Here is a 24,792-nt window from a genome sequence, read left to right on the forward strand (position 1 = left end):
TATTATTTGAAAAAATCTAAGGTGGGGTGGCTGTGCTGTTTTAAACAAAAATTAAAGGATGTATAAAATACATATTATATAGAGAAACGTTTAAAACACATATTTTAATTATCACAGAATTAACACTAATTATGTAACAAAAATTAGCTAGATGAAATCAAAATACTTCCTTTCCTGTTCACTGCATAAAATGATTCTCTTTTCAAAATATCTATTCATTTTAAAAGGCATTGCGTGGAAAAATAGCCACAATCATTTCTCTCATATTGTCGACAATAGTTGGTCGAGTTTTGCAAACATTGCTTTAACACATCCCCATAAAAAAGCGCAGACTAGATTAAATCTGGAGCATTTAAGTATTCTATTAATTGGCGAATGCACACTGCATTCAAAATGACATTTTGTAAGTTTTTTATTTCAATTTGTGTTGTTGCCATGTTTAAGTTTAGTTCGATCCATTCAACTAAATTAAAAAATACGTAATATAATTTTTCCTTAACGTGAAATGTCTGAACTTTTCACCAATAATAAAGTTTTCTTAGTTTTTCTTTAACTCTAAGTTAAATATAAAAGGGACAACTTGAAACTAAAATATAATTACAAGTTTACTACGCTTAGAACAATAACATCATCGTGATATAGTAATTTCACTAGATAAATGGAGAAATGTTTAAAGAAGAGCATTATAAAAAGTCTTTCGGTTGTTTTTTTCTTTTGATGCTATTTTGCTTTCGTGTTCTTGTACATTACAACTTAATCAATTGCTGTTCAAGTTTGCGAAAATTTTACCCTGAAGGAAATTGCTTCCATAAAAATTTGATGCGGTCAGACAATTTGTTCAGGAATTTGCATATCTAGTTACTACAACTTTATCACATTATTCCATTGAGAGTTCGAACAACAATATGGCTTCTGTTCTACTGTAATAAAGACAAATTGCACTGTCTTATCATTTAGAGGTTGGGATGGCTAAATAGGGGTGATTTTGAAATGGTGGCGGATGTGTCAGTCGTAGTTAATTGCCCGAACTGCGTTTTGATATTTTGGAGTACAGATAAACCGGTTTTCTCAATCGTAGCATATGCAAGGTACGATACTACCCTCCCCTACAAATTTAAAAGGAACAATAAATTTATATTTCCAAAAACTGAAATATTAACAATTTGACGTGTAAATTAAATAGTTAAACGAAAAATATATTTATGAACTTTACAAAAACGTCTTTCCTTATGTTGTCATTCAATGTTTCTTGTTCTTATAGAGTGGCAACCCATTTTCATATTCTTATTGTCTATGACTTAAATCAGTGTCTGTCTCAGTTTGCTAAAACTTTATCGTAAAGGAAATTACTTCCATGAGAATTTTATGTGGTCAGACAATCTGTTCAGGAATTTGCATAGCCAGTTATTAAGGTCTTTCTCACATTGTAGTGTCGAGAGAACGATCTACAATATGGCGCATTGCAACTATAACAAAGACAAATTGGTCAGGCTTAACACTTAGACTAAACTTGTCAGAACCAACTACTTTCTGATAGAGTAAACATCGAGCTAAATAAATTACTGTAGTTGATAAATCAGGATCTGCCTTTGCTTGACTGCTTTTACAGTATGAGTTCAGTGCATGGATATGAATGATTTATGGCGGATTTAAATAATTTATCGTTCCACTGCTTTTCAAAAATTGTATAATTGTAATTTTTCTGGAGTTATATAGCATGTGTGAATGTGTTATTATCGACAGGTCCTTTACAATTATTAAAATCATTAAGAATTATTTCATATCAAAAAATTGTCTTTTTTAAGTTTGTGAATAAATTCAAACGTTCTTTTACATTGGCTTTGTACGTTGGTAGTTTAGAGGTATAAGTGCATTTTTATATGATATTATAATAAGTATAGGTTTTTAGCCGATGACCATGGTTCGGAATTAGGCTAAACTAGTATATATGAATACCCAATTTTATTAGTATTACAATGGTGTCGTTTAAAAAAAAATGGTCAAGTGCGAGTCGGACTCGCGCACGAAGGGTTCCGTACCATTCATTATCTATACAACATTAGACACTATATTATTATAAACTTTTTTCCGATTTAGCTGAAATTTAGAATGCGCGTATAAGTAATTAAAAAAAATGAAGAAACACATTACTAAAAATTGTATTAATCAATAATAAATATGTAAAAAGTAAAAATAAATATGTAAAAATATGTAAAAATTAAAAAAAGGTCGTCTTGACTAGGATTCGAACCTGCCTTACTACGGCTCCAACGTCATAGCAGCGTAAAGTCCTAACGCTTTGAACCATGCGGCCACCGAGGAGTTGAAAGATTCTATGTAAAATTCTTACTTATTACATTATCTTTTATGTTTAATGAAAGTACTTTTTATTTATAAACATTTATTTAATTCTGTTTTTACTATTTGTTCTTATAGCGGCAACATAGATACATTATTTGTAAAAATTTCAACTCTCTAGCTATAACGGTTCATAAGATAGACCTTTGTGACAGACGGACAGCGAAGTCTTACTTAGTAATAGGGTTCCCGTTTTTACCCTTTGGGTACGGAACCCTAAAAACAAAATGTGAACGATGATTTGAACAATTAAAATTACATGTTGTAACTTTTAGTATTGAAAATACTTCTGGCCGCGTTTATAAGGGACCCATCTTTGAAAAAACGACATGCTAGAAGCAATATGGGTTCAATAACCTGCCTGTCAACACGTACTTAAGTTGATAGAGCCGGCATTGATGAGCGAATAGGGCAAGGTCGAGTCTGGACCGGCGGATAAAGAAAGCGATATTATTTTAAAAGAAAATATGTCAAGGCATGGGTTGTTAGGTACAGTTTGGCTATTTTAATCTAACTATTTCCGTATGAGAAACAAGGGGGAAATTATACGAGAAAGAGCAGAATCACATAAATAATAAATTTAGACTAATTACCATATTTTTTATATGATTATTATTTTTTTAATTATCAACTTAGGACAAAGAAAAAGCTTGCATGGTTTCCACCGCCAACAGGCGTTAAAACAAATGAATCCAATGCGTTGTGAAATATTTATTGGGATAAGTTGATAAGTTTTTACCGTTTGAATATTGTTGTAAATGATAATTATTATCATTTAATTAGTGCTAACTTATCAAAATTCACAACACGGCGAAATTTCAACAAAATCGGCCAACGGATCTTTGAAATATTAATAAAAAAATGTCTATTAGGACTTGACACCCTGTATCTTTAAAATTATGCATTTGCGGACACATGTTTATATTAACTTTTTACCTTAAAAACACAAAGAATCACCTTCTGAAGTTGGCCAGATACTTAATTAACAGCCTGTAAAGCTATGTTTATTTTAATAGAAAAAAAAATACATTTTATAAAAAATAAACAAACCCATAATTCAATTACTATACACTACAAAATTAGACTGACAAATTAGACCAAATATATTAATTGCAAGGTATGCAAAGAAATATTTTTGTTAACTTTGCAAATACTTAAGGCATGCAATAATTTTAAAAAAAATTTGACGTGAGATTATTTCATAATTTTTGAAAGTCTTGGATGATAAAGATTTGAATTATTATGGGTCTGTTTTGTTTAAGAAGCTAATTTGTTAGCTTCTTAAATTATTTTATTATAATTTCAAAAACTGAACTATCAAAATATAATGGTAGAAAATGTTTAAAAGCATGTATAATAAAACACTAAATCACCACAATACACCAAAACACTTTTACTTTTACACTGGACGCGCGTTTCGCTAACCGTGTTAGCATCATCAGCAGATGATTATAAACTCATGGTTAGCGAAACGCGCGTCCAGTGTAAAAGTAAAAGTGTTTTGGTGTATTGTGGTGATTTAGTGTTTTATTTTGCTGTGTAACACCAAAGGTTCCAACCCTCAACTGTAATACTATACACTAATTAATTAATTTTAAATGTATCTAAATAGGCACTTTAATAATTGAAAAATGGACATGAGAACTTCATAGAGTATACCAAATATGTAAAAAAATTCCAATAAAAAAACCACAAATGGCACATTAAAATCTGCATTATCTGAAATCAAACTATAGGTACCTAAACGGCCAATCAGCCAGACAACAGTCACAAGACGCCGACATCGATAAGGCGATGAGCAGTTTTTAATAATTATTCGGAGATAATACATCAAGTAGCATTCCTTCAAATAAATTTTAATTTAAGTATTGTTAATACATATAGTCATATTAATGATTATAGCCTGTATGATTTCTAAATTAACAAATCCAGCGTGTTTTTATCAGAATAATTATTAAATGATTAACTAGAAATAGTTAATATTTATTAACTTCGTAAGTGTTATTTTTTAATATAATTATGGATTTAATAATTAAATAATTATCTTAAGTTTAAATTGTGGTAAAGTTGTTATGAATTTCAATCATTTATATTTAATATCTTAGGGAAGGAAATATATATTTTAGGCAGAAGAACTCAAGGGAAGGAATGTGTAATTAATAATTAAAATTTTGCATTTTTTTTACTTGCCATTTTTCTTGTCTTTCACGTTGCACGTTCACTCTTCGTTGTGTCACACACAATCTGAATTTCGAATATGATGCAGAACTGACAAATTAGACCAAATATATTAATTGCAAGGTATGCAAAGAAATATTTTTGTTAACTTTGCAAATACTTAAGGCATGCAATAATTTTAAAAAAAATTTGACGTGAGATTATTTCATAATTTTTGAAAGTCTTGGATGATAAAGATTTGAATTATTATGGGTCTGTTTTGTTTAAGAAGCTAATTTGTTAGCTTCTTAAATTATTTTATTATAATTTCAAAAACTGAACTATCAAAATATAATGGTAGAAAATGTTTAAAAGCATGTATAGGTATAATATTCCATATTAATTGGACATACTGAATGTAAACTAGGAATACATAGTTGCTGCAGTCGATAATATATTTTGCTGTTTATTTTCCTCATAACAAAAAACCGTCAATACCGCTACTCACATTATGGGCACCTTTTTATACTTAAATCTTTTAATAATGTTTAAAAATACATATGTAGGTACATTCTATAAGTAGTGGTTGTCACGGTTTTTTTATTAGGTATGATGAAAAGAAGCTGCAAACAAAATTATCGTTGGAGCCAACTATATTTTAATTTATTTTTATCTACAGTAACTATGCACGGTAAGGGTTCAAAATATGCCTATACTGTGAGGTAAAAATAAATTTTCTCCATAAATTTACACCGTAAGTTCGAATATTAGTTAAACCTAGGAATACCCAGGTAATAGCCGGAAATATGCAAAAGAAGGGGTGAGTTTAGGTTAGATTAGAATTAGGTTTTAGGTGGTTTTGAATTAATAAAAATATAGACCTAATCTTAACCGAAACTGATGCACTTTTTGGTATATTTCGGGCTCCTACGTGGGCAACTCTACGTTTAACCAATATTCGGGCTTTTACGGTAACATAATACTCATTCTGATTGGTTTAATCTGGCTCCATAACAAAACTGTGGGTTCGAAGTTCTATTGCAAATTAATGCAATTAATTCTATGTATACACTCTCATAAAAAGCCATTACGATAAAAATTAAATATCAAAATTATTTAGCGTTACTCACTATACGTATCTGGAATATATTTGCGAATGGCGATCAGCGATACGATGGTGCGTCCAAACCTGGGGAGACGAGCGCGAGACATTCCAAAATCGCTGTGTGGACGAGTCTCGCGAGAGCGTCGCGCCTCGTTGCTATCCGTCCCCTATCGGTTTTCCAACGGCCGATCAAAGAAAGCTCGAAAGTCTGGACGTGTTTTTGGTAGGCCCACCCGACTGCGAGATATTAGCTCTGATTTATAAATTTCGACCATTTAAAATTAAGTAATCTCAAATTTTTAAATCGTACACCGTATGTATTATCATTTTTTCTGATAGAATTTACAAATTTTATGTCACTGATAATTTTTACCCTACCGAAATCCAACATTTCTTTAAACAAATTGAATTATTACAACATCTATTAATTTTAGATATATAATATCAAAAAATTGCAAGAAAAGTTACCGAATTGTACGTATGTATAACCCAATAATAAAATAAAAAATAGGATATTCCCATTAGAAAATATGTTATATCCGCAACACTTTTTTGAATTACCCTGTATACTCTATAGAAATGTTAAAATGTGCTTCTTAACCTTACCAATAACTTTTTTATTTAACATTTTGTTCCAAAAACGTTAAAAAACGTATTATGTAAAAAACGTCTTCTAAGGGATAAAGGGGAAAACAGCCAAAAGAGGGAAAACCGACGATGAATACCATGTTAAAGACCGAATATCATATTAAAGATACAAAAATGTATTACTGTATGCGTTATTATTTGGCCATCGTTTGTTATATTCAATTGCAATTTAATATGTGTTTGGTTTTCTTTCACTATGATCCCACTCGGCTTGTCTCGTGGCAGGTTGGCGTAAAAAATGGATAGAAAATGTCTCGCTCTCGTCTCGCTCTTGTCTTGCTCTCGTCTCGCGCTCGGCTCGTCAGGTCTGAACGCACCAGACTGCCGGAGTGGTGACGTCACGAATGTCAAATTGCTTTCCAAACAAGGATTAGTTCTTTATATTTCTATTGAGCTCTTCCAAATGACGTCACAAATTAATATAAAATGGAAAGAAACAGGTGATTGCCGACAATTCTATCTGGTATTTTCAATACGCCTATGATGGTTGCGCATGTTGCAAAATCTGTGAATTTTTTATTTCATTTTGTGTTATTAGTATTTTTTAGTTTAGTTCGATTTTTGTAACCACTACTTATTCCTTATTACTTAACGTGAAGTGTCTAATCTTTTAACCAATAATAAAGTTTGCTTAGTTTTTCTTAACTCTAATATGAAAGGAACAACTGCAAATTAAAATATAATTACAAATTTGGTTCACATCAACGTGATATAATAAACTAACTAGCTAAATGGAGAAATGTGTAAAGAAGAGCATTATAAAACTTTTTCCGTTGCTTTTCTCTTTTTATGCCTTTTCGCTCTCGTGTTTTTATGTATTATAACTTAATCAATAGCGGTTCAAGTTTGAGAAAAATTTATTCTGAATTACTTCCATAACAATTTGATGCGGTCAGATAATTTGCATAGCTAGTTACGACATCTTTATCGCCTTGTCGCACTGAGTGAACAAACAACAATATGGCTTCGATTCCACTATAATAAAGACAAATTTTATCATTGGGATGTTGGGATGGGTAAATTGGGGCGACTTTATAATAATAAACAACGCTTTATTGTACAAAAAGCCAAAATATCTTCATCGACAAAGCATTTACACAACAAACAAAAGCACAAAGAAAATATACAAATAATAAAAAAAATATCATAAAATACAAATCAATTCAAAAAAATTTACGTCATCAAAATTACAAATAAAACATACATGGACATTGCAGAACACAGGCGTATCAATAAAATTTTACAAACGGAAAATTGTAAATGGATAAAATCATGTAGAATTTTTTTTAGAATTTAGAATAAGTGGGAGGGGGGTTAATCTCTGCGACCTTAGAGATCTATTGTGTCCCCCTTTCTTGAGTTATAACTCATCATGCAGTCCCAGGACTTCCTACGGAGACCCGTGTCCCTCACAGTCGAGGAGCTACGACCCAGGCCGGGTAGACGAAACGGTAGCTTGTGTCGCCTGTTGGGTTTAGAAGTAGGAGGTAGGCTCCCGACCCTTGGAGGAGGTGGTAGCTTGTATGCTACTTGCGGAGGATGGTCTCACGCAAGTGTGAGCCACCTCTCCTGTAGTTCTCTTTAGGTTTGGCCCCTTGGCACTTTCATTGTTACTGTTCCCAGTGTCGCTAGGGGGTTTCCCCACAGCTTCACCGGTGATGTTTTTATTACTATTATTATCAGATCTTATAGTGTTCCTATGAGTCGCTAGGGACAGTCGGTCCACTTCTACAGAGTCCGCATGTAGAAGTAAGGGGTAAAATACAATGGGGTGCCCCCCGGTGCCCCAAGGTTGAGGCTGTCCGTAGCCGGTACCCCGCCCGGTATCGTTATATGTCTTGGTGCAATTCCCTGGCCACGACACTATAGTCAGGGACAAGACGATGAGTGAGATGCTTCTTAGACCAAGCCAAGTGCTAGAGGGGATTCCCCCCAGCACCTGACCAGGAGCTTCCCTACCAACGACAAGGTCTTGCATCTCCTAGGGGAAGTAAAAAAAAATCATGTAAGAATTATAATATATTAAATACTAGACGTTTAACCAGTGTGTGAGATGATCAAAATTTAAAATTCAAAAATTGTTCATGATTAAACATCAACAAAAAAGTCGTTTATCGCATATAGGGCTCTCTCCACTAAGTATGATTTCAGAGCTTTGCGAAATGCGGGAAAGAATGAAAGTGACTTGATATTCAAAGGCAGATGATTGTACATTTTTTTGGCATTGTACACTATTGAGCCTTTAACTAGTTCTGAGCTCGGGGTTGGCAGATAAAGATCGTGCTCCGCATTCCTAAGTGGATAGTTGTGAGATGGCCTTTCCGGAATAGCAGATATGTGCTTGCCGATTAAGCAAACGGATTCAAAAATGAATAAGGAAGGAAGAGTGAGTATTTTGAAATTTTTAAAGAAATTCTGGCAGTTCTACTAGTCTAAAAAGAGTTCTACCGTTCAGTCCCAATAAATATCAAACTGATCTATTTTGAAGTTTGAAAATACGATCAAATTTAGTCGTGCAGCAATTGGAGATGGATGCGTTAGCCGCATATTATATTGTTTATTATTACAATACAATAAAGTATATATTATTATTATATAGAAACTATTTGAGACACAGAGTTTACCAAAAATGCTGTTTATAACTACTGCTGGTTAAATGAATTTCTAGTATAGTATAACTTTTTTTGAAACTTTAGTTTCGGAGATATAAATTTAATCGGACCTTTTAAAAAAATAATTTTTTTTTCAGAAACTATTTGAAACAGAGTTTACCAAAAATGTTTTTGATAACTACTGCTGGGTAAATGAATTTCTAGTATAGTATGACTTTTTTGAAACTTTAGTTTCGGAGATATAAATTTAATCGGACCTTTTAAAAAAAATATTTTTTTTTCAGAAACTATATGAGACAGAGTTTGCCAAAAATTCTTTTTATAACTACTGCTGGGTAAAAAAGAAAAGCATTAATAAATCTTTACATTATAACATCTTATTTTTGTGAGTCCGTAACAACTAATTACTTTTCTAGAATTCAATATTATTAATGTAAAAACCAAAATATCATCCTGATGTAACCTCGAATTGATTTTATGTTCAAAGGGTGTCCCAATATTCCGTGGACAGAGAACTACTACGTATTTCTTGGATCAAAATAAGTTCATTGGACACAATTTACCTCTATGCATTAGTGCTTCGTTTGTCCGTTAGAGGGCATCAACATTTGACTTTGACAAAAATCAAGAAAAAGTATGGGAAGGATGAAAACTACCCCCAGTTTTCACCCTCCACGTACTTTTTCTTGATATTTGCGAAAGTAGAATGTTAAAACACTTAGCAAAATATAGACACCATAAATCTCTATCATATCGGAATAACGGTTGTTAAAATATATGTAGACATGTGTTTCTATGCCCTGTAGCTGAAAATGAAGCACTTTTATATAGAAGTAAATTGTATCCAATTAACTTATTTTGATTCCAATAATACGTAGTAGTTCTATATCCACGAAATATTGGGAAACCATGTATACTAGTCAAAGTTTTATTTTAGTTTGTTTGTTAAGTTTTCCTTCAACTTCAAACTGAAAAAAAACATCTGCGAATTAAAATATAATTACACCTTTATTTCGTGCAAAACTGAACATCATGTTGAAGTATAAATTAACTGGCTAAACGAAAAGATGTTTAAAGAACATTCGTTGTTATCCCTTTTTGTGCTTCTACGCTTTCGTGTTCTTATACATTACGACATAATCAGTAGACGTCTAAGTTTGCTAAAACTTTATCGTGAAGGAAATTACTTCCATGAGAATTTGATGCGGTCAGACAATTTGTTCAGGAATTTGCATAGCCAGTTATTAAGGTCTTTATTACGTTGTCGTATCGATAGAGCGTATACAACAGTGTGAGTGTGTTGTATCAATAATGGATAAAAATTGTTGAGGCTTTCCATGCATACATATATTTCGTTCGGTGAATGACATTAATTTGGCGTGTAAACCAGTTCGTTTGGAAATAAATATAAGTTTTATAAATTTATTGATATGTATGAGTAATGCGTATTAAAATATTATGGTTCGTTTTTGTTTAGCGCGTGTGGTTTAACTCCAAAAAGTTTTATTGCAAAGAATATTTTTAATTTTTAACGTTTTTAGAAAAATTATAATTTCATTAATGTTGTTGCGACCCTAGTTTATAGGGTTGCGACTAGAAACATTTAGGTATTTGGTTTCTCTTTTGATTAAAATGGCATGTTTGAACAACGCGTATTTATTAATTATAAAATACACTCCTCGTCAAAATTAGCGTATAATGCAAAATTTAGCAACATTTTAATATTCAATAATTTTAGATCGACTTAACCGATTTCGATGATTCTTTTTTTATTTCTTATATTGAAGTTTCAAGTATGTTAGTAGGCCTTGACTGATTTTTGTGCCACCAGTTCTACCGATATACAGGGAGTCTTGCAATGTAGTGTTTTTTTTTTCACGTAAATTTAAAACGCTCTGTAGAGTGACCCGATTAATTTAATAACTCACAGTAAAAACAATTTTAATGAAAATATGCTGATTTTTGTGAATACGTGCTCTTACGTATAAAAAAAGAATCATCAAAATCGGTTAAGTCGATCTAAAATTATTGAACATTAAAATGTTGTAAATTTTGTATTATACGCTAATATTGAAGAGGAGTGTATTAATAGTTATTAATGATACAAGTTCGATACGAACAACATAATGAAACGCATGTAACGTTAAGCCACGAGGCGTTAGCCTAGTGGCTTAATCTACGACGCGACACGACGATCCAATGAGATTTGATTTAATTTAAAACATCAGAGATATCCTCATAAAAATTAAAATTCAAAATTATCAGGTGCCCATATTAGTCGACGCCGTGGTAACCGTGCTTGTTGATTGTTTCCATTTTGACTTTGACAACTTAATTATTGATGTTCAATTTTGTGTTAAACGTTCAGTTTTAGCAAAAAGCAAAAAATAATATTAATATGGGTGATTCTGATTCTGAAAGTATCCTTTCGGATGTTGAAGGCATTGCGCAAAACGTTGTCGATTCCCTACTTCCCGAAAAATCAAGACAAACGTACGAGCAAACCTATGGAAAACTTGAAGATTGGTGTAAAGGGAAAGGAATCAAGAATAGTAGTAACGAAAAGGTTCAAACATCTTTCAAAACATAGGAAGGCTTCATCACTTTGTGTATATTATTCCATGCTACGTTCAGTTATATCAGTGAGGAAAAATACAGATATTAGTAAGTACGTTCATTAAATTGCATTTCTAAAAAGAAAATCGGAAGGATTTCGGTCAAAAAAATCGAGAATTTTAAGAAAAGAAGGCATAACTCGTTTTTTGTTGGAAGACGATGATAAAACTTATTTCCTGACAAAAGTTTCATTGATAGGGGACTTGCGGGAGCCTGCCGGCGTATCGAGTTGACAAATCTGCAGCTGTAAAATGTTAAAGATGAAGGACAATACATTCATGTCATTATTCCATTTACGAAAACAAAGATATCACGAGATTTTTTTATAACGAAAGGAAATGTTGAAGGAATAAATATGGTGGAAATGGTTCGAAGATATATAGCTATGCGGCCAAGCAACAGAAAACATACTCAATTTTTTGTGGGGTACAAAAATGGAAAATGTATTAAGCAACCCGTTGGCATTAATACTTTAGGGAAAATTCCGTATAAAATAGCATTGTTCCAAAGCCTTCCAAATCCACAACAATAATCTGAATATTGTTTCCGTAGATCGTCTGCGTCGTAGCTTGCAGATTCAGGAGTGGATTTATTAACTGTTAAAAGACATGGTGGTTGGCGCTCTAACACACTGGCAGAGAGCTATATAGAAAATTCCAAAGAAAATAAGAAAAAAGTGTCATGTAATATTTTGGGTAACATTTCTGGCAATGATGGGTCTTAAACAAGTTCAAGCACTCAGGAAATAAATTTACTTTCTAAAAATTCAACTCACCTGTCATCGCCTGGAATTAATTTAACCAATTGTACTGATATTATAATTAATGTTTACAATAAATAAACGTATTTAGGTACCTTTTTTTGCTTGTTTCTTATTTTAAAATTTGCGTGTTATTATGAATTCATAATAGCACAATGTAGAGTGACCCGATTAATTTAATAACTCACAGTTCAAATGACAGTGTTAAATATGTCATAATGACATTGTCGTAGTTTAAATATATTAAACAAAATAATTAACAAGTAAAAGTGAATACTTAAATAATTAAAACATCTCTGACTATTCGCTGTAAAACTTTAACTAACTTCAAGACAACAATCTTATAGTTCTTATAGATCTACAAGACTGTCAGATTCTTTAAGACTAACTATATTATTCTGTATAATCTTTTATATAGGTATTGTCATCACTGGTTAATTCTAATAATTACTACTGTTTATTTTAAAACAACTCTACCTATGTAAATCTGCTAGGTTTAAGTAAGTTTGGCTGAATAGAATTAGATATTACATGTATTACATGTATTTCCCAAACTGACATAAAAACCAAAGTTGGTTTGGTTTGGTTTGGTACTGTTGGTAGAAAGCCTACCGATTTGACGAATATCTAAATCGACTCTTACTAACGAGATATCCAGTCCTGAGGTCTGAGCGATACAGAATCCGGTGACAATACGCCAGATATCATATATCATATACAAAAGACATGTAACGAACTAAAAACGTTACAGTATGCTTATTTTCATCAATAGGTTTGTAGCTTCTGAATAACTAACACGCAATTTTTATAAGTGAAAATGTCAAAAGATGACATATATTATATGTCATTCTATGGAGAGTGACATTTTCTATCGAATAAAGTAAAAAAATACCGAAGGTGCCATTTAAAAATCAAAAGTTGTAGTCTTTTCCAGTGTAACAAGAAGTGCCAAAAACAATTGAATACATCAATCAATTGTAATTTATGTCAGATACTAACATACCAATCTCGTTTTTAATCTGTAGAAATAAAAAAAGTGATAGAAGTGAGCCACTTTTGTGACGCACCCGGTATATACGGGCTGTGATATTTAGGCCATATAGATACGATCTAGACCGTATACTTACGGTCTATTTTCACATATGATCTGTAACATATATACAGAATAATTTTGATACTATTATCATACTGATTAACAATTATTAGAAACTCGGAAATATCGGTTTACGTTAAAATTGTATTCCTTGCTGTAATAAATTTGCAGGTTAAAAGGTGGTTAGAAATTAGAAGTTAGTTTTATAACAACTGATTACCGTGGGCTGCTGCTAGGATATTATATTAATTTTAATTGTGTTTTTTAGACTGTAAAAATTATTCATTTATTTCTCTGTATTCAAATAATCCGATCAATATTAGCTTGTAATTTATTTTAATACCAATTATCATTACATAAATATCCAATATCGAATATCCAATGTTTAGGTATATATCACATTTATATATGGCAATATTTACAGGCTTAATAACTAATTATTATCACAATCGACCTTTAATCTGCTTCGTAATAAATTTGCCGCTAATTAATCAATTTATTGTGGTCGGGAATTTCGTCAAACGAGACCCTTTAAATCCACCCTCTTCGGCACAAAGGTCTAATTTAAATCGTGAAATAATTTCGTCGATACAACGGAAACCGGATGGTGTCAGTCTTGAGGGAGCTAGATTGATTGTAAATGCTGTTTATTTAGGAAATTAGGATTAATGTGTGTACTCTTTATATAGGAACAAGGCTTCGTGTCAGCAGCATGTCTGTACTTAATTTAACGGATTACGTACCAAGCCAAGAAAAACATGGTATAACATTTGCGGAGTGCATAAAGGACACTTTAATTTTTACATAAATACGTTGTTGTTTTTCTTAAAAAGAAGATCTTTTTTGGAGCTAAGTTTCTGGGTATTTTGCCATTTGCAATGTAAAAAATCTACAAAATAAAATCGTTATTTTTTTAAACCCAGCTGCGTTAATCTAACGGAGGCCAACTTGTCAGCGGTATTTTACTAATAAAACAAATTCATCCAACGGACAAAAAAGCTTAACGTATCAGGAGGTATATTTCCTCCTGTCATCGGAAGCAAAAAAATACAAAGAACAAAGAATACTTTAAGCTTCATTCCGAACGTCGCAATTATTGGAATAAATTAGTTGTTTCAATTAGCGTAAAAGTTTCTTTCTCTAATTTGAATGTAAGCATTAAGAACGCTAGTGGTAGGAATTTTAAATTAGTGGAAAAAGTTAACAAATCAAAATTTGGGAAGAATATCATTTTCTTTGATTACATCCATCAAGAAAAAATGTGATTAGAAATCAAAAATGTATTGTTTTATAACAACTGATTACCGTGAGTTGTTGCTAGGATATTATATTAATTTTAATTGTGTTTTTTAGACATTGTGAATTATCGTAAACTAAAAAGTATAAAGTGTAATTGAAACGACTAATTTATTCTACTAATACTACTAATTCTACTAATATTCTACTGAATGAAGATGTAAGCTTCATTTAGAACCTCGCAATTAATGGAATGAATTAGTGGCTTCAATTAGTATAGAAGTTTGTTCCTTTAATTTCAGAACGTCTAAATTAGTGGTAGGTAGTCATTTTCAATAAGTAGAAAAAGTTATCAAACTTTTGACTTTTCCACTAACTATGCTTCAAAATTTGCGGGAAATGTCATTTTGATATTGGATTATCATTCATAAAGGGAAATTCTAGTTAGAAATAAAAAATTTACTGTTTTTTTTATTATGTTTTTTAGACATTGTGAATGATCGTTAACTAAAAATTACAAATTGTAATTCACTAATTTATTCTTTTAATTGCGTGGTTCTGAATGAAGCTTTAGTCTCTAAACGAAAAATAAAAGTCTTCTTTAATACAGTCTAATATAAATATTTGTATCTCAGGTATCTGTGTCTGTTAGTAATGTATGTCTATCACTTCTTTGGTTTTAATAAACGTAAGTAAAAATTTATATTATATAAATAATTAAGTTTGATGCTTTTTGGTATTATAGTCCAGAAGGCAATGAAGATTTTCGGTAGTTATTTTCTCCGAGATTTTCCCAGTCATCAAATACCGATAGAATTATTCGGTATGTTATTCTAAGCAAATTTCATATACATGTAGAGGGGGTTTTCCGATGGGTTCGGGAAAAAAATTCGTTATAAAGTACAAATATACCTACTGCACTTTTTTTCCAGTGATAAAAATACTTCTATTAGTGAAAGATGTAGTACATTTAAGAAAAAAATAGTATGGCTAATCTGTGAGAATGTGTAATATGTCTGGCAGGTAAAAAATTGAAACTATTGTCCTTATTTTCGCAGTCCTAAAACTTTGTCACATGGTAGTTTATATTATAATTACAGCTGCAAATATAGTCCGGCTAATGTGTAACAAGTCGAAAGCGTTGCCAGACTCTTCCAGCGCTCGCCAGGTGTGCTGAAAATGTGCTAAAGTTCAATTATACAGGTGATAGTTGTCATGTCTACATATTTTACTTTTCATAATTTATAATTAGAAAAGTAAAGAAAAGTAATGGTTTAGGATGAAATTTGACTATGGCTACGTCAGTACGATCTACTGTCCATGATAGATTCGCAGCATTGTCCTAAACTCACCTCTGAAAGGCATCAACACCTTCTCGGTTTATATTTTTGACAACCCAAGCTTCAGCTAGCGGCATACAGAAAAGCTGTGGAAATTAAGCACCTAGAAGTCTTATTGTTTCTAGTGATATATCGTAGTGTCATATACGAAGTCATATCTTAGTAAGCTGCATGATATATAGGTAGTATGGATGCAGTTAAATTACATACACAAGATCTATCAAACTGATTTGTTAAGAATTAGCAGATTTCATAGTGTTTCTACCAGTTGGTGAAGTTTAACTTTTGAAAAGAAATAATTACCGCTTTAATATTCCACAACTAAAACAAAAATTTAAAATGTTTTGAATTGCGATGTTCTATTTTAGATGTGAGATGTTTAAAGGAGACAATGACTGATACCACTAAAATTATTATAGCCACAGAGATTGTATCATACTCTATAACAGCAAACATATTTTAAATATATTTTACTAGAAAACGTGATCTGTAAATACATTTTTGTAAAAAAGTCAATTACTTTTAGCCAAGCGAAAGATTATTTTTTTATGGGATGTATTAAAACTTCAGATTTTAAGGCTTTAAAATAAACTTCACAAAGTTCCTTTTAAAATGGCTATTTGTATAGTGGTAAATAATTTATTCAGCGTTACTCAACTCTAAAAAACTTTTAGTAAAACTTTAACATTTCCTTTATAGTGTTAGTATTTTTTTTAATAACTTATAAACTTTAGAATATTTAAGTACAATCTAGCGAAGTACAAATTTATTGCTTCATTAAATAAATTAATATATTATACAAAAGTAATGATCACCCTATCAGAATTTTATTAAGGTTTTAAATTTATTAATAATATTGTTTTTTAAACGTCACAAAAGTATTATTTTTGCGTCGTTTTAATATTACACCAAACCAAACTAAATGCTGGTTTTCTAGAAAACTTCTCTTAAGCTATGATTGTGATTTCAAAGCATTTCAAAGTGAGTTTATATTATGTTTGATTTGTTCAAGCATTAACGTATTTTTTTACATGTGGAAGGTGGGGACAAAATTTATTTGAAAAAAAAGTCATTTCTCATCACTAATATAAATAGTATTTCTGAAACATCAAAGTTTTTTTGTATAAAACAGGTACACTACAATCTGACCATGAAAAGTACGTCTACTATCTGACCAAGAAAACAGAGAGAAAACGAACTAGGCAATTAGAAAATTTCTATTGGCAGAAGAATGTTAATAAATATGTTCAAGTTAACTTAGTTCAGAGGACTAATAATAAAATACATTGTATAGATAAAATAAGAGTTTAAATGAATGCCTTTTTACATAAAATCAAGTAAATATTTTATTTTAAAGTTTTGTAATTAAATGTATTATCTTAAATTATTAATATGTTATCAATAATGTCATAATGTTTATTTTATAAAAAAAATAATACTTTTTTAAGAGTGTTTTATTATTATTACATATACAAATAAATTTATTAAATTAAAAGGCAAGTAAATATTAAGAACTGTTTTAATTCCAATATTGTAATAATTTTTATTTTGATGGTGATGAAACTTACTGAATAAAGAAACAATTAACCCGCTGCAAGAATATAAAATATAAATATTATGAGAGGACAAGAATGGACAATAAAACTTGCTAGAAAGTCAAATATTATCTTCTATATACATGAGTCATAGCAGGGTGCAGTTATTTTTTGATTTTATTTGTTATGTATGACATATTGTTTACATGCCGCCTAAAATTAGAAAATAAATAGGTAAATGAAAAATTTTATATAGTTAATTATAATATAAAACTCACTAGTGATAGCTACACAGCTTAAGCATTTAAGTCCCTCCACTTTTTGTAAACTTTTATTATTGCAGTTTCATACTGTTCAGGTGTAATTTTTGTTTGATTATACAGAAGCCCCCTTTTTACTGAATGTATCCAATCGAACTGTGACCATTATGATTCACTCGGTGCCCTTTAAAAAATAATGTTTCTTTAGTTTTAAATTTCTTGAAGAAAAAATCTCACCTTTTTATTTTAACTTCTTTATTTCAGCACTTAAGTATCTTAAATTATTTATATAAAAACTGTCCACTATATACTCCGCCACCATTGGAAAATTATCCGAAGAAGCTTTTTCATAGGTTTGAGCCATTTAGATAAAATTAAAAGTTTTAACAAGAAAATTTAACGCTGAACTGAGAAGTAGTAAAAGCACGAAAAAAGGTCATAACAAAATGGCTACGACACGCATGCCCCAGGCAATCAGTCATGCAGAGGCGCAACTAGGGGGGGCCAGTGGGGGCTTACTCCACCCCCCCCCGATGACCAGTGCTTGTCGTATAAAATTGGTTTTAACCTCACATGAATCTTATCTTATAGTGACCTAAGCCCCCCAAAAGAATTGAGCCCCCCTAAAAGTATATGTCTAGTTGCGCCCCTGCAGTCATGCCAACATATGATATGAAACTTTCCTTTCTACGATCTGAAACGTGATTGATGAAGGGTTTGTACGTCACAACTCAAACGGGAATGTTCAAGTCTGAAATTATAATTCAATTTTTAAAAAGATATCATGGAATTTTTCCTAATTTCATATGTATTCTAAGTAATGAAGGCTTAATCTATGCAATTCAATGATTTATTTGCGAATTTATATTTTTTGTAACATGTCTATTTCAATAGTCGATTGAGAAGGGGTGTTTCAGCATAACTGAATTTTTTTTTAAACACAGTCTACTGCTGAACGAGCGAAATGTTTAAACGTAAGCGACGACAGATAAGTGGAAAATATTTCTTTGCCAGCTCTTGACATCTTGTTAACCGACACGAATCGGGTTTATGCAGCTCGTGTAATTACGACCAACCCGACCGTCTTAGGTGTACATATGTTTCGGGTGGATGTGAGGCGATACTAATTAGATGGCGATGTAAGTGTATCGTTTGTCTTGATTACGAGCACCAGTACTGCCCGACAATCATCATTTATTTGTTTAATGCGGCGTAACATGATTAATTATTAATTCACCTCTGTGTGTGCTTTACAAAAAAAAATAAATAAGACAAATAATATAAATGGATAAACCTTACCTACTGTACTGGATGGCAAACTAAGAATAGACACCGGCTGTATCTCAGAAACTGCTTAACTTTTGGGTAAAAATCTAATAAGTAAATTGGCCAAGAGAAATCGCTGGGAAGTTTAAAAAATGTCCGTATGAGACGCATCTGTGACGGACAATCAGGAAAAGAGTTTTTCTCAAAAATATGCACGTGAAGAGTTACCTACTTTAAATATTGCTATGATAAAAAAAGATCACAAACCTTAGGTATACCGATGACACGTTATTTCTTGCATATTCAGAGGAAGAATTAGTTCCAATAATGAGAAGGCAGAGTACGATCAGTGCAGAACATGGCCTTATGTAGAATAAAAAGAAAACGCAAGTTATGATGATAGACCGAAATCTTACTAACATCAGGGAAATTTATGGATTTGAACTGGTCGAAAAGTTCAATTACTTCGGATTCTTCATAACAAACAAGGGAGGCTAGACAAGCCTCAGGGAGGAAGGGAATCAAACGCAGACTAGCAATAGCTCGTAACTCGAGAATAAAACTGACTCCGAAATTGGAAAGACTCATAACACAACAAATTAAAATTACGAAACACATTGATCTTTCCTATCACTACTTGCATCTGATCATGATGCATCTCTCCAAAGAAAGAATTCATCTCTTGGAGAGATGAATCCGCCACATAGGTATAGACATTTTTTACATCATGATGCATTTGAGACCTGAACCTTGAAAACTACAAACCCAAGAAAAAAATTCACAGTCCTTTACAAAGATGCAACCGGGGGGGCATTGAAAATGATGAATAAAAACGTAAAAATATAATTAGTGTTAATATGAGTGTATTACATACATATGTTTAAATAACGAACTTAAAAAACAACAGATTTAAAGATTCACTGAAAAAGTAGTAATGTTAAAATTAAATAAAACATTATCAATAATAATTATGCGATCGCACCTATCCGTAAAACAAGCAAGCAAAAAAAAGAATTCTTACGGAAAGTTACACTTTACTATATAATTTTTTAACTGTTAAAGGCAAACCTAATTTAAACACAAAACTTTTTAATATCTACTACTGTATCTAAAAGACTTTTTTTTAAATTACTAAATTCTTATCCACGCTTCTGTTTTTCTTGGTTGTTGTGCGTCACGTCACAGATTAACAGGCCCACGTTTGCACCACAAGGCGATGCTGCAGACCACTAGGTAGACCGGTCGTAGAAATTTATGTTATACAACTTGTAATCAATCTGCACAAATATTATCAAAAACTTTTTTTCTTTTAAAATTTGTTCAGATTTCCAAACCAAACCAAACCAAACTTTACCCATTTGGCCGATGAATTTCAAAAATTTCTTCTAATTCTTTTTGTAGGATTTCATTCTTCTAGACCAAATAGTAAGGAATTTTCATACAACAAACTGTTCCGAGATAATTTTACTCTCTAAGAGGATGAATTTCCTAAAATCGCTTTGTGTAGGTAATTCACTAATGTCGTTTAAACGAACCTTTGTGCTAATATTTATGTATGTAAAGCTGGCGGCATGAACTCACTCTAAAATATCTAAAAACGTAATATATAATCTAACTGACACACCACTGACAATGACAAATAATTTATTTCTGGAGGTATTGTGTGTAGGTGTTTTTCAGGTATGTTTTAGTATTTAGTCGTTTTACACAAAGAAATAGCCATTAAGCACTATAAAAATACTTCATAACAAATCTACACATATATACCTTTCATTTAAAAAAAGAATCATCAAGATTGGTAAAGCGGTTTCGGCGGGATGGATGCAACAAAAAAACCCTTTGAGCTTTTATATATGTATGGATTAATTATTTTTCCAACATATTTTACTTTGCAAATTTTTATAAATATTCAGACTCGCCAATATCGTACTCCACCGTGTCCAGCCTGTTTAGCCAAACGTAGGCCGATTCCTCTTCGGCGGCGTCGTGACCCTGGCCGAAGGAAGAGTCTTGAAGACGCTCATCCGCGCATAGGAATAAGTTGACTGCGTAGCGTATTGCGTATTAATCGATTCTGAAACTTTCTATCTCGTGTATAACATGTTACGCAAGTTTATTATTTTAATCTCGATTTTAATAGATAAATGTGTGAAATGCCACCTGAATATCTTCCGCCATGACATGTTTTTACTTTTTTGTTATGGTAAAGTGATTTGTATAAACTTTATTCAATAACGTATATTTTCCTCCATTTGTGATTTTTTAATTTTAAGCGAAAATTAAGTATAACATTTTAGGAAAAAGAAACACTGTAATATTTAAAAGAATAAGAAGAAATTAGTCTTATTTTGAAAGGAAAATATAGAAAAAACTCTTTCTATAGAAAAAGTCTTTATACTAACCAGAATCCGGTGACATATACGCGGTCTCACCGGAAACATTACTTATTACTTCGCATAACTTGAAGAATATCTACTTTTAATAATGAACACTTCAGAAATACACCAGTAAAAACATTTATTATTTGAGATTAAAACTCGAATTAAATTATAAATATTAGTTACCTATGTTGTTATAGCTTTTATAGGCCTGTTTAACGACTTAATAAGTTACCTAGCGAAAAAATCTGTGCGCGTACCTACCACTATTGTTACAGGTTAATTCGTTAAAGAAATATGTTACACAAGTTAAAAACGCTAAAATTTTAATGGTATTACTTGTGCATTATTGGCCTTATAATGTAATTTGTTGGAATTATATCTTCTTTAAATATAATTAGACTTTTTAACGACTTTTAAGTTACCTAGGAAAAAATCTGTGCACGTACCTACCAGTATTGTTACAGGTTAATTCGTGAAACAAATGTGTTACATATTATTCGTGGTATTAGTGGTATTATATTGGAATCAGCTTGGCATTAGTGGGGCATTATATGAGAAATTTTGGTATTTAATTTGTATTTTTGGCATTACTTTGGCATTAGTATACAGACATTTGTCAGCGGTTTACTCCTTGTAGATAATCAAAAAGTTTTTTGATAAAATTTGCTTTTTATGTCAGATCATTTCTATGAAAAATTACATTAGATTTTTATTAAAGACGCTGGGTAATTAAAACATTGACTAATAAAGCTTGTCCACTTTAAATAAGGGGTCACGAAATATCCTCCTTGGAGTGTTTGGGTTAAGGGGTGTATAATAAATTAATCGTTGTTTTATAATAAAAACCATAAAACATTTATTTGTGAGTAAAATAATGCAATGGTTGGATATCTCTCCTTTATAATTAGGTGACTAAAAATACACTAAAATAATTAGAAAAAAAATCTTGTACTTATTTAGTAATTACGTCAATATTAATTAATTGACTTTCTAGTCTATTTTATTTTATTTACAAATATTGTCCAGGACGATGGAAGATTTTATCAAAACGAAGACAAAAAGAAAACCGGCAACCGCGCCATGCCGGCGTACGTGACGAGGAGAAGAGACATCGGACACTTTGCCCACAGCAGCGAACGGCACTGCGTCGACATCTCAAAGACCTTTGTAAATACAGTTAAATATTATTTGTAATTTGGAAATAAAGTTCTTAAAAAAGCAACACGGTGTACGTACATACAAGTTCAACAAAGATAGTCAAATCTACGACATTGATGGTCCTTCGAGCCCGATAGTGTAACTGGAGAAGAATCGGTGCTGTTCGCTCGGCCATATTGGGTAAGTCATTCCTTTTTTCCATAAAATCCTTTCTTGTGCCGCTTAGATTTGCGATAAATACAGTGTAAGCAATACGATTTATGTAATTTAATACGAATAACAGTCGGTTTTATCAGATCTATCATACGTTTTATTAATAATCATACGGGTTCTTATTTTCTTTTTAGTAACCACACGCGACTTTGGACCTTACGTCCATACGTTAAAGCTCCGCCCACTTCATTCGTACGTTCCAGCTCCCTCGCGCGCGGCTTTGGGCCTCGGCGAAGTAAAGGCGACGTTGCCAGACTTAGAACATTTTATCACTTTTACAGAAATATTACGAAAAATATTTAATCTGTTTTTCTATATACTTATTAAGCGGATTCTCTTATAAATATTTAATTTCGACATTAATTACTTCGTTTTCATAAAAAAAATAACATAAATACGTATTTATAATTCCAAATAAGAAATTTATACGCGACAAACTATAACTAATATGTCAGACGAGGCGATTAAAAAACTTAAGCGACAAAGAGGTTCAGTAAAGGCCAAACTCACAATATTTTCAAAATATATCAATGAATTATGCGTAAATATAAACACAGAAAACGTAATAAATGCGATGATTTTCATCAATTAGAAACTCGACTTACATTATGCGGAAAACTAATAGACGAATTTAGTGAAATTCAAGCGGAAATAGAAGAAGTAGTATCAGACGCGGATTTAGAAGCAGAATATAAAGAACGCGAAGCATTTTCGAATGAATATTTTCACGAAATTAGTAAAGCAAAAAAATTGATTTTTGAATACAACAAAAATAGTAATAGCAATTTAGATACCGAAAGCGCAGCGGCCAGAGACAGTGTCTTTCACACAAATGTAAAACTTCCCCCCATACAAGTGCCTAAGTTCAGTGGCGACTATGAGACGTGGTTAGAGTTTCGTGAAACCTTTGAATCATTAATTCACACAAATGAATCGCTTACTGGCATTCAGAAGTTTCACTACTTAAAAGTATCCTTAGCGGGTAATGCAGCTGAGGTGGTTTCATCTCTGGAATTTTCTGCGAACAATTACGCTGTAGCTTGGGATCTCTTGTGTGATAGATATAATAACTCGAGACTTTTGGTTCAAAATCATATAAAAGCGATATTTAACATTCAAGCGTTTTCAAAGGAATCATCTAAAACATTACGTAATATAATAGACACATTATCAAAACATCTTAAAGCTCTCAAACAGTTAAACCAACCTGCTGAGCATTGGGATACTCTTATCATATATATAGTAACATCCAAATTAGACACCGGAACGATTAGGGATTGGGAAGAATATATTTCAAAGTTAGATGTCCCAAAACTTAGTGATCTAAAATCTTTTCTAAAATCAAAGGCTGACCTACTTGAAACAATTGAGTTAAAAGGTAGCGATACGCGTTATAAATCAAATAAAATAAACACATCAAAGGTGTTCTTAAATAACGATACGGATGAAAACATCAATAGTCAAGTTTTAGTTTCTAATACACATGCTAACGCGCATGATAGTAACGACAATAAAATAATTTGTGTCTTTTGCAAACGTGAAAATCATTTTATTAGAAATTGTGCTGATTTCTTAAATCTATCTCCGACAGATAGGGTAGAACAAGTAAAAAGGCTTAGATTATGTTTAAATTGCCTACGGTTCGGTCACAAAAACACAGAATGCAGATTGTCCAACTGTAGAAAGTGTAATGGTCGGCACAACACACTTATTCATATATCTATCCGAAATAACACACAAAATAATACTGGCACCTCAACTACCTTGTCGAGTTATAACTTAGGTAGTGTGCTATTATCGACCGCTTTGATTCAAGTTGAAGATCAAAATAACAGAACACATACAGTACGGGCCATTTTAGATTCCGGTTCGCAATCAAACTTTATCAGCATGGACCTTTGCAAGCGATTAAAGTTGAAAACGTCAGAAACCGTTATGGCAGTAGCAGGTATTAATAACGCGATCTCTGAAGTCAATAAAAAATGCGAGTTAAAAATTCATTCTCAACATAGTCCATTCAACGCGATTAGCAATACGTAACTGAACGAAGTGAT

The 24,792-nt window shown here is 31.7% G+C and overlaps 1 protein-coding gene across 1 annotated transcript in view; it reads left to right on the top strand.

The window, feature by feature from the left end:
- The first annotated feature begins 23,275 nt into the window (after positions 1 to 23,275).
- LOC115883129 overlaps positions 23,276 to 24,792 on the top strand; it is a 30,724-nt gene continuing 29,207 nt past the window's right edge. The window contains exon 1 of the mRNA XM_030901442.1: positions 23,276 to 24,239. Within this exon, the coding sequence (XP_030757302.1) occupies positions 23,276 to 24,239 (964 nt within the window). The remainder of the gene's footprint in view (positions 24,240 to 24,792) is intronic.

This window comes from Sitophilus oryzae, unplaced genomic scaffold, assembly GCF_002938485.1.
Source record: "Sitophilus oryzae breed Bouriz unplaced genomic scaffold, Soryzae_2.0 scaffold_111_pilon_pilon, whole genome shotgun sequence".
Classification (NCBI taxonomy): domain Eukaryota; kingdom Metazoa; phylum Arthropoda; class Insecta; order Coleoptera; family Curculionidae; genus Sitophilus; species Sitophilus oryzae.